The 11,061-nt window shown below is 51.6% G+C and overlaps 1 protein-coding gene across 1 annotated transcript in view; it reads right to left on the minus strand.

Moving 5' to 3' along the window:
• Positions 1-293: 293 nt before the first annotated feature.
• LRFN2 (leucine rich repeat and fibronectin type III domain containing 2) overlaps positions 294-11,061 on the minus strand; it is a 38,081-nt gene continuing 27,313 nt past the window's right edge. Inside the window, exon 2 of the mRNA XM_023512923.1 lies at positions 294-1,490. Coding sequence (XP_023368691.1) covers positions 530-1,490 — 961 coding nt within the window. The 3' untranslated portion in view covers positions 294-529. The remainder of the gene's footprint in view (positions 1,491-11,061) is intronic.

Below are 11,061 nucleotides of genomic sequence, written 5' to 3' on the forward strand. Positions count from 1 at the left end.
GCTCTAGGCAGGGGACTCCGTAGTCTTCTCTCAAACAAGTGTGGAACCAGAACCCTTTCTCTTGTCACTTGGCAATAATCACCCACTACCAGGGCTTCTGGCACACCCCTTTGTATGTACAGGAAACTCTCTCCATTATCTGTGTGAATGAAGAGGAGGACTCTGGGAAATGGAAAATATCAATTAAGAAATAAAAACAACACTGGACCCAAAAGCACTCCAAAGCCGCTTGCTTGTAGGCTACATTTGTGATTAGAAAGGCGGGCTCTCGCCTTTCCAAACACTCAGGGCTCAGTCCGACATTTTAGAGAGTCCGCATTCCCTGAGCACAACCCGGCTGGGTGGTGGGGAGGTGATGTGGGTGGTGGGGAATGGGCGGGGGGGGGGCAAGAGGCCGTCGACAGGGAGACGAAACTGTCCCTGGATGTAAACATCACCATGGAAACTCCACAAAGACTTGCCAATAAAGATTCTTTCCCCTTCTTCTCCCACCCTGCAAGAGGGGGAGGGAGGACGCCCATCCCCGGGCCTACACCGTGCTCTCCATAACCCACTCAGAGCTGCCGAAAGTCCCCCGACCCCCCACCAGGTCACTCTCCTCAAAGGGCAAGAGCATGCCATTGACAGACAGGCTGCGCTTCGTCCAGATGTTCGAGACCCTCCGAGGGGGGCTGTAGCCACCGGGGGCGACGCCTCCTGCTGCTGCAGCCGCAAAGTCCCCCATGTCGAAGGAGTGGCTGCGTTTGGTCTTGCCCTCCAGGGGTAAGGGGAGCAGGCTCTTGGCCCGTGCTGCCGGGGGACCCAGCAGTGGCTCTCGGTCTGAGTGGTGGCCCCTGGCTGAGGTCCCAGACCCTCTCCCGGCTGGAGTCCTAGAGTCCAGCAGCTCTTCCTTTCTCTGGCTCTTGAGGTCCAGGGAGGCAAAGGCCCCCATCAGGCGGTCAAGGTTGGGTTTGGGGCGGGTAGTAGGGGGTGGGAGCCTCCAGGGGCCCCGGCCCAGCCCCGCAGCCTCTCCACTGCCCAGGGAGCTGGAAGAGGAGGAGTCACTGCCGTGCACCAGGTTGGCACCAAAGTCCGCGCGCTCGCTGCGCACCACCACCTTGGGCGGGCCCTGCGGCGGGGCAGGCATGCTGCCCGGCGGTGGCGGGGCCCCGTTGGTCTGCGAGTACACGTTGCTCACGGCCGCAGCCATCTTGCTGGGCGCCTCGTGGTTGCAGACTTTGTAGCGCACCATCAGGATGACGATGAAGACCAACAGTGTGGCCACGATGATGCCCCCAATGACCAGGATCATGGTGCCGCCCAGGATCTGGCTATGCATGGACTGGCACTGTGGGTATTCAGCCTTGGTGAAGAACTGGGCGCAGCCCACAATGTTGGTGGCTGTGAGCGTCGTGGCGGTGTCATCCCACATGGCCAGCACACACAAGTCATAGCCAGTCCCTGACACCAAGTTGTTGACCACGAAGGCCTTGTTGGAGGCTGGTATCATCCTGGGGAGGGGATGACACAGATGGGTGGCGGGGTGGAAAGGCAGGGTGATGGAAAGAGGACAGAGACAGAAATAGAGAGGGAGAAGAGAGAGACAAAGACAGACACAGGGATAGAGAGAATGAGGCCATTCCAAAGAAGAGCACCAGAGGGGTGAAGAGACCCCAAAAGGGAGAGGCAGAGAGAAGGGGGGAGGAGATAGGGCAGTAGGCAGGCAGGTAACAGGAATAGGGTACCGGAAATAGTGAACAAGGATGTGGGAGTAGAGACACCCAGGTCAGGGAATGGAGAGATAGGTTGGGGTGGAAAGAAAAAAGGGAAGGATTCAAGGATCAAGTGTTGCAGAGAGATGAGGACAGAGAACCATGCATCAGATAAGGTGAAGAGAGAATGGTCCAGAAGATACGGAAATGAAAAGGCAGTGAGTATGAAGAGGGAGGGAATGAAGAAGGGAAAGTTCAAAGTAGAGGCAAGAGGTGTGAAAGGTGGAGATAAAGAGAAGAAGGGAGAGACTCAAGGAGAGGTGACAGGGGACACAGGAGGAGGGCAAGGGAGAGATAGGCAGAGAGGTTAAAGGTGTGAAGAAGCAGAAATTATGCAAAAAGACACTCCACCTCCCTCCTCCCCCCAGTAGCCGCTACAGATACTCCCTCAGTGTCTGAGAGGTGCAGAGTGACAGTCAAGTCAGCCCTGGCCCCTCTGCAGCCCTCCCCCCAGGGTCTGTGCAGCCTTTGTCTGCTGAGATTCATCAGGACCATATTCAACACTCTCCCTGGGCCATTTGCTGTGCTGAGTCAGAGACCGGATCCTGCTCAGAGGAGCAAACCCTACCTTCATCTCCAAAGGGGAGGGACTCTTTCTGCTTGTAGACCATGGGCAGGGGGTCTATGTAGAAGAGGACTGGAGGCAGGGGAGGGGGGCACGCTGCTCAGAGGCAATGTTAGAGACCGAGGGCAGTTCTGAATCTCAGGAGGAAAGGATGACCCCTTCTCATAGCAATAGTAGGCTAGACCCATCCACGAGCCCTGGGGAAGAGTTTCTCTAGCCAGGAAGGCTTTGACTGCCCCCAGACCAGACCCTAGGCGAGGGCCTGACAGGGCAGCAGCCTCCCCACACTGGGGGCTGTCCTTTGTAGCCTGGGCCCCTCCTGTCTCACCCTGGATGCAAATCTTTAAGACCCTTGCCAAGGCATCATGCCTTCTGCTATCTCCAGAGATGATGACTTTGTCACTTCCATAAATACTCCTGCAGAAATATTCACCAGGCCTGAAAGTACCATTTTGTAGCTTTCCTGAGAGCTCTTTTATTCCTCAAAGGTCCCCATTCTCCTATTCCCTACTACCTGAGAATGAAAGGGCTCCATTAGCTCCCATGAACCTTCAAACACAGAACCAGGCAACTTAATTGAGATCTCAAATATGAAATACCAAAGTCTGAAAACTTCCACCTGGGGACCCTGCACAAAAGATTGAAGCTGACAGGCAGATATCGACATCCTGTCAGTGGGTGGCCCTGGAGGCTGCTGCCTCCCTCTGCACCGTCCTGGTCCACTCAGCTGGGGAAGCTGTGCTGGAGGCCACTGAGCCCCCAAACCCATTCTGACCCCAGCGCACTGCTTGGAGCAGGAGGTGGGGAGGGTGGAGCGTGTTAGGCCTATCCAAGGGCTCCATAGCCACATTTTTACCTAGGCCTCAGGCCAGTCCTGAGGGCAGTGACCAGTGCTCACATTCCACAGAGAAGGATGGGGCTGAGACTCAGAGAGGCCGATTTGTCACAGAGCTGGGGCTGCTAGGAAGAGGTAGTTGGAACTTCTAACACTAGCTTCTGGGTCCACAATTTGGGTGTGTTCTTTACTATGTGACAGATATGGGGGCACTTTTCCTCATTTCAGTGAAAAGTCCACCTTGGCTGGTGGCTTGTCAACTACTCTCTTTTCTGGAACAGTGTTCAGAGCCCTCTATGAATGACACTCCTCCCTAGCAAGATCCCAGTCTGCTGGGACATCTGGTGGGCAGGGCCCAAGGAACTCTATGTGGCCAGTGCTGCAGGGGACACCTGAGTTCCCCAAGGCCTAGTTCCTTCCCCCTCAGGGCTAGTGATATAAGTGGGAAAGGCAGGAGCTAAGCACAGCAAGAAGGGAAAATACCAGCTGGTAAATGGTACCAGGCTCAGTTTAAAGTGTCCTAAGTCAACTTAGTCCTACAGCAACTCTGAAGGAGCCGCCATCCTGATCCTCACTTTGCAGATGGGTAAACAGAGGTGCAGAGGTAACATGACAGAATCCAGCTCCAGACTGCTGTAAATCACTGCGCTCCACCACCTTGCTAGGGCATGAGCCATGTAAGAGCATATCCAGTTAAGGAAGGGATGGGTGTGTTTATTGAATGCCTATTACGTGACATGGGTTCCCACATTTATCACTGCATTTAATGCAACCACCTCGGGACACAGAAAATGCACTAGGAGCCCAGAAATTGTCTCAGTTGTTTAGCTACCTTCTCCTGGGAAGCAGATCCTCACGCTATTGACGTCACCACTACTACGAATAACGACAAAAGATGAAAAGTAGCTATGTGAGGGTTTACTCTGTGCCAGGCATTATTTTGAGATATCTATGGGGATATCCTGTTTAATACTCTCAATAATTGTTGGAAGGTATTTACTATTACTGCCATTGCCACTTTTCAGATAAGAAACTGAGGCACGGATGACCAGCAGGCAGTTGCTCTAGGGCTCTTCTTCTGACCACAGGATAATGCTACATCCCACACACTGTCCCATCTTCCTGACCTTCCCTGGCAACTTTGGAGGGGATGCTGTCTGCTTCCCAAGTCAGGGAAAATTGTAATGTGATGAAGCTACAGTTGGGCTGTGCTGCTAATGCAGGTATAATAGGGCAAGGCTGATTCCTGGTAGGCTGCTGGCACCAGGGAGGAAGAATCAGGCTTAGAGAAGCATCCCACTGTATCCAGCCCATCTGAACAAGGCCAGAGGAAAAAGCCTGCTTCCTGGAGTCAGATAAAGGGCAGGAAAGGAGCTCTGGTCCCTCTGCCCCATGGGGTGTGTATGTGCATCTAGGGGCAGGAGGAGTTGGGGGTTGGGAAACTTCAAGAAAGCCAGAGTCAGCTGACTCAAACTAGCCCCAGCTGGCACGGTCAAGTTTGTCTTTGCTAATAAAAATAAGAACCATGTCACTGAGGGATTACCTTGTCCTGGGAAATTTACATGCATCATTTCATTTAACCTCAGCCCCCTCCCCAAGGAAGTTATTATCATTCCCAGTTATAGGAAGAGGAAGCTAAACACTTTGCACTTCCCCTTGGGGGAATGATGACAGGGCTGAGGCGAGATGAGACCCATTGGGATTCAGAGTCCAGACTTCTTAATCAAAAGCAAGACTGTTCCCTGCTCCAGGCAGCCAATGGACAACCTGCACAAGAAAGCCAAGTGAAATGGGCACTATTCAAACTATTCAGACTGAAATGAAATTCATCTGCACCTGTGTGTCCCTGCCCACTCCATTATGAACCTATATAAACCATGCACGGATCCTCTAAGCTAGATCTGGGTGTATTGGATTGCCCCTCTGTTCCTACCCTTGAACCATCACTCCAACTGGTAGGCTGTACCGTCTGCAACCCCCACCTTCCAACCCACACGCACACTTCTGTTTAGGCTTTTCCATTTCTAGTCTGGATGGACACAGCAGCCCCAAACAGTGTGTCTACCTCAGGCTGTGCTTCCTGAAAATCCATTCTCAGCACCATCTCCAGAGTGCTCCACATAAAACACATCTCTGGCCATGCCCCTGCCCATGAGACACTCTCCAAGAACTAGCCATGATCTAGCAGAGACAGTCCCGGCTCCTTAGCTGGGGGCCCTCATGCTCTCGTCCTCCCACTCACACGCCCTCCCACTTTGCCCACATTCTTAAAAACTTGCTCATGTAAGAAGATACCTTGGAATCAGCTGGGCCCTTCAAGGGCAGAAGGCACACTCCCAGAAGGATAATTAAAGACCTTATTTATAAAGGGACCAATTGCAAAGAGACAGGTAGAGTTTGAGGGGCAATAGGGAAATACAATAACCTAGGATTAGTAGTGATTTAGCTGTTCTCCGTCCCAACCCCCAGTCCCACAAAGGAGAGGGGATCCTATAGGTCAGCATTACTCACAGTGTGGCCCACAGATTAGTGTTCCTGCCCACAGATTAGGTACAGAAATTGACAGCAAGTATCGTATAAATTTTTTACAGGAATTTGGCATTGGTTGTCATATTCAAATGCATGATGGTATTTTTTCTGATAATTTATGTCTGATATGCTCTTGCAAGAGCACTGGTCTGCAACAGACTGGGGAAAGACAAAACTGGGCCTTCACCAGAACAGCTGGAGGAGCACTGACCTGGAGCAGGCTCTCCCAGACTCAGCCCCAGCGACACTTTGCCGTGTGAGTCTTGGCTGGGCGGGGCTGTCCTCAGTGTTGTAGGACGTTGGTGGCATCCTTGGCTTCCACCCGCTAGATGCCAGAACACAGCCCCAGAGTGACACCCAAAATGTCTCCTAACATTGCCAAATGTCCTCTGGGGACAAAATTGCTCCCCTTTTCCATTGAGACACGTTGGTCTAGAGAATTTGGTTGAGGAACAGAATTTGGTTGAGGTTGCTGGGGCAACCTCCTGGGGTGGGACACAGAGATTAAGTAGTCCAACCTCACTTTCCTCTCTGCCCCAACCTTCTGCTGCTGTCCGTGGCTGAACCCAACCAAAAGCCAAAGTTCATGGGCACACACTGGTCAGATGTCCAGGTTATACAGCAAGGTGGAGGAAGGGAGAGTGGATCCAAAGGACAAAAAGACAAGAAGACAGCCACTGCCTCAGCCATCGGATGACACCCCTCCCTGTGAAAAACAGGTTCGTGAAATCCCGAGAGGTTGTTTTCCATCATGTAAACTAGCAACATCCCTGTTAGAAGAAAACATGATTTGCTATTTTAAGTTGCTCCAATGTGTTAAATTTAATTAAGCTCACAGGCTCTAAAAGACAATTTGAAACTGCAACCCCAAGCACTTACCCAGGAAAAACAAAACGAGCATAAGTGGCTGCTTCTGACTTGTTTTTCTTTCTTTCTCTTCCTGCTAATACTTGTATGGCATTTGCTCCTTCCATTTAACACTAGCAAACAAATCTACAGCTGACAGCAGAGGTTAAGAGATCACAGGCGTGTGCTGGTTGTTCTGTTTGCTCCCCGTCCTTCCCCTGCTCTGCTGCATAGTAGGGAAATGCATCTGCTGGTTCCTTGCCTGGCCCTGGGTGCCTGTGCCCTGAGGCTGCCGGGAAGCCTTGGCCAATGGAAGCACTGGAGGGAGTCGGGAGAAACCAGATACCTCCCTCTCTTTTTCTTCTTCAAGTGGCTCTCTGTCCGCTCCTGAGTCTCCTCGGTGACTCCAGCTCCAGATCCATTTGGATCTTACTCCCTAGTCATACTGTCTTTTCTGTGTTTGTCCAGCCTTGGATGGGGTGGGCAGGCGCTAGGGCCTTCCCGCTGTTGCTAATTTCTATTTACCTCATCATAACCCAGGTCTGACACTGAATTGTCTCCCTCAAAAGACCTAAAATGTTGTTTTGTTTTTCTGATTGAATCATGAAGGACATGAGGAGGTAAAATTTACATTGATGAGAATATTCTATTATTTCCTTGTGCTCTGGGGAAAATTACCATTACTTTATGTCAGCAGCAGCACATCTTGCCTGTACGTAGTAGAACACTTCTCCACCTTCCTGGGATCACTCATGAATCCCCAAATACGCCAACTTGATCCCACTGCATACAGGGTCCCCATCCCTCTTCTGGAAACATCGTCTCTTTCTGTACCTGATGACATTGTCCTAAAGGACATCTTAAAAGACCTGAATCACGTACCAGTATCACCTTTGACCTCAGCAGAGCTCTTCCTTCTCTTCCTTCTCCCCAAACCCCCTCAACTCCCTGTTAGGGCCCTTCCTGAGTGGGAGTGTTTGTACTTGCCTTTCCCTTGAGGACAGAGACTTGTCTCCTTCCTCCTCCTATCTCTGCTGCCAATCATGATATCTGGCCTAAAGTTGATGCTGAGTAAACATTTACCCAATGATTGAGCAGTGAGTGCTTTGTTAAATGTTAAGGCCTAAACAAATGTGAAGGGATCCTTATTTAAATGCAAAGGATAGCTAATGGCAAATTCTTAGGCATGATTGGTCCTGAGATCTTTCTGGAGAGGTGTACTTCTGTATCCTTGAGGCTCACTGCAGGGGCTCATGAAGACCTTTCATGGAAATATATATAATATGTGTTTTAAGTGGGTGAGTGCAAGTGTGTGCATGAATGAATGTATCTCTGTGTGTGTGAACATGTATGTGGAGTCTGTCTGTGTATCCAAGAAATACCATGTTAGCTGAATGTGTGGATCCTTGAGAGCATGTGTGTGTGTGTGTGTGTGTGTTGGGATGTGAGTGTTCACATACACAGGGCAGGGGAGAGGTCTTGGTCCTAGCTAGTGTCCGTCACTGTTTTGTCCCTCTTCTACCCACCCTTGACCTCATTCTCCCAGAGGTTTCCATATTTCCTGACATTTATAAGGTGACACCCTCCTGCATGACTTTTCCCAAGATATATTGACTTTTTCCTGATGGGACAGAGTTTGCCCCCCATTAAAAGCACCTGGGGCCTCAGGCAACCGGAATGGGGGAGGGAGTCTAAGAGCTTCCTCCTGGGCCTGTGGCAAGGCCTCTGGCTGACCGCCAAACCCACTCTCCCCTTCCCAGGCCTCGGTGGCCTCTCGTTGCCTCTACGGCCTCTAGTTTAGTATATTCCCCAGTCTCCCTTGCAGTTAGGTGTGCTCAAGAGACAGAAAACATGGAGGAAGCAGTGTGAGCCACCTCTAGGCCAAGCCTTTAAAAGACCTGGAGTGTCTTCCCCGCACCTTCCTCCCTGGCTGCCTGCTGGACCCTGGTGTGGTGATGAAAACAGGGCCTGAGGGATGTGAAAAAACGGGGGTGTGAGGATCGTCTCCTGCCTTACCCATCCTCCCTGGTCTGTGCTTCAGCTTCTACACACGGGCAACTCTCCACAGCAGCAGTTGCCTTCTTTAACTAGCACAGCCCCTGCAGGTGAGACAAGGTGAGTTTGAGAAGTTTACTGTAGGGGTGTGTGTGTGTGTGTGAGGAAGAAAATGACCCTGGTCAGCAAACACTGCCTATTTTATCTGCTGGTTCCTGCAGCCTCCATCCTCCCCTCAGCTCCCCCAGCTTCACCACCTTTAAGGGGCTCCATCCTCTCTTCTATTCATTAGTGATGGCACCATGGCAGCCTGCTGAGCCCCAGCACTAAATTGGAAAGGCCATATTGAGTGTCCTCACTCCGGCTCCCAGTCCTTGCATTCCTGGCTCTTCACAGAACCACCGGCCTGCCAGCCTCTCTGGATGGCCGCCAGATCACCCATCACATGACAGGGCCTCATTTAACCAATGCAAGTGGTCCTGACTCCCCAGCCTCTCCTCCTTCCTGCAAGCCCCCAAAGGGGCCTGTTTGTGTCCACACAGATGCTGCAAGGGCAGACATGAGTGGCTGTTTTCAGTTTATTGAGTACTTACTATGGGACAGGCTCTGGACAGGCAGGGTCTTTTGGATTCTGCACACTAGCTCTGTGGTGTGGGAATGATTATTCCCACATCACAGATAAAGAAACTGAGGCTCAGGCAGACAGGCACGTTCACACAGCTGGAAAGCACCTGAGCCAGTGCTGCCAGCCAGGTCTGCTGGTCCGCTAAGGATGTCTTCCTGTCCTGTGTCACTCTGAACTGAATCAAGCAGAAGCAGGTTTTAGCAGGAAGCAAGTCTCAGAGCCAGACCAACTGTTTGACAGCCATTTAAAAAGAAAAAAAAATATGTATGACTTTACAATAACAACTAACATTTATTGAGCACTTACTACATGTCAAACTCTGTTCTGAGTATCCATATATTAACTAATTTAATCTTGGTAGCAACCCTATGAAGGAGATACTGGTATAGCCCCATCTTACAGATGAAGAAACTGAGCCTCAGAGAGGTTAAATGACGGAGGTCTCACAGAGAGGCAGTTTGAACTCAGCCAAGAGTTGAACCCAGCACTTTCCCGTTTCCTCAGTTAATGCTCATGATAGCCCTGACAAGTACCTTTAATTATTGTGCTCCCCATTTTAGAGATAGTGGTTAACTGAACTTCCCTGGGGTAGCCTAGCTAATTAGGGTCAGAGATGGAACCTCCAATGAGTGATGAGGATGGTCCCACCACTTCAGAGCCCGCACCCGTGGGAGGTCTGCAGGGAGTGAGGAGCCACGTGGCTGCCTAAGCAGTTTCCAGGCAGAAGGAGCTGCCAGTGCAAAGGCCTGGAGGCAGCAGCAGTGTGGAGGAGGGCAGGGCTGGGACAGAGGGACAGAAACAGAGATCGGTAGGAAACGAGGCAGGTCACTCACTGAGGTAGTTGCCAGTAGCCAGATTCTGGAGGGCTTTCGAACATGTACACCTCTGTGTTCCAAGTCTGAGGATTAGCTGCTGGGGCCAATGCTGAGAAAGATTCTCAGGCTGTGTTCCAACTTGGTGGGACAGAGTACTATAGGTCTGGAAGAACCTGTGTCTTAATGGTTTCTATTTCTGGCCTAGGGATCAGAGTAGTTAGAATTACCACAGTCCAAGTTGTAGAGTCCCCTCTGCCAGGGACTGGTGCCATGGGTGGCGCCTGTGGCTCAGGGAGTAGGGCGCCAGCCCCATATACTGGGGGTGGAGGGTTCAAGACCAGCCTGGTCCAAACTGCAATAATAATAATAATAATAATAATAATGGACTGGTGCCAAATGGTATCCTTCCCTAACACATGCCCTGAGTAACAAGGAGGGAAGGCACAGGGCTGCTCTTAGAACAGGATTATCATGGAGCTGGTAGGATTCGGGGAGGGCACCAAGGATCAGAAGTGTCTTATCAACTTCCAAGTCAGGGCCAGTGGCCAAGAGTCAGGGGCCAAAGGCTTGGGGCTGGGACCCTGGACCTGTGCCTGCTCTTCTGCCTTTGCTGCTCCTGAGAACCTGGGGCTTCCCTGAGGCCCCCCTGCCTTACTGGGAGTTACTTCACCCTGTCAGCCAACGAAGGAACCAAGTTCCTTTCAACATGACTGAGAACATGAGGTAGAGTGCACCACCCGGTGACTCAATCCTCAGTTGTCCCCAGACATCCACTCCCACAGCCCTCAGAAGGGCCGACAGGGGTGGGCATAAGCCTCTATTGAATTAGGGCATCTTCCCTTGCCTCCTCCTCCAGCCTTATCTCTGCAAGCAGTCAGAGGGACTCTGTCCTTTCTCTGCCCACCCTACCCCCAGCCCAGGGAAGCCTATCTCATGTATGTAGTCAGAGTCCGCCTGTGGTCCGCGGACCCTACACAATCTGCCCCCCACCTCTCATTTCCTCTCCCTCCCCCACTCCCTCTTGCTCACTGCAACCTGAGGTCCCTGCTGCTCCTTGAACTTGGCAAGGCAGTGCCTGCCTCAGGGCCTTTGTCCTGGCT

Source organism: Otolemur garnettii, unplaced genomic scaffold (assembly GCF_000181295.1).
Source record: "Otolemur garnettii isolate 467f Iridium unplaced genomic scaffold, OtoGar3 scaffold00031, whole genome shotgun sequence".
NCBI lineage: Eukaryota > Metazoa > Chordata > Mammalia > Primates > Galagidae > Otolemur > Otolemur garnettii.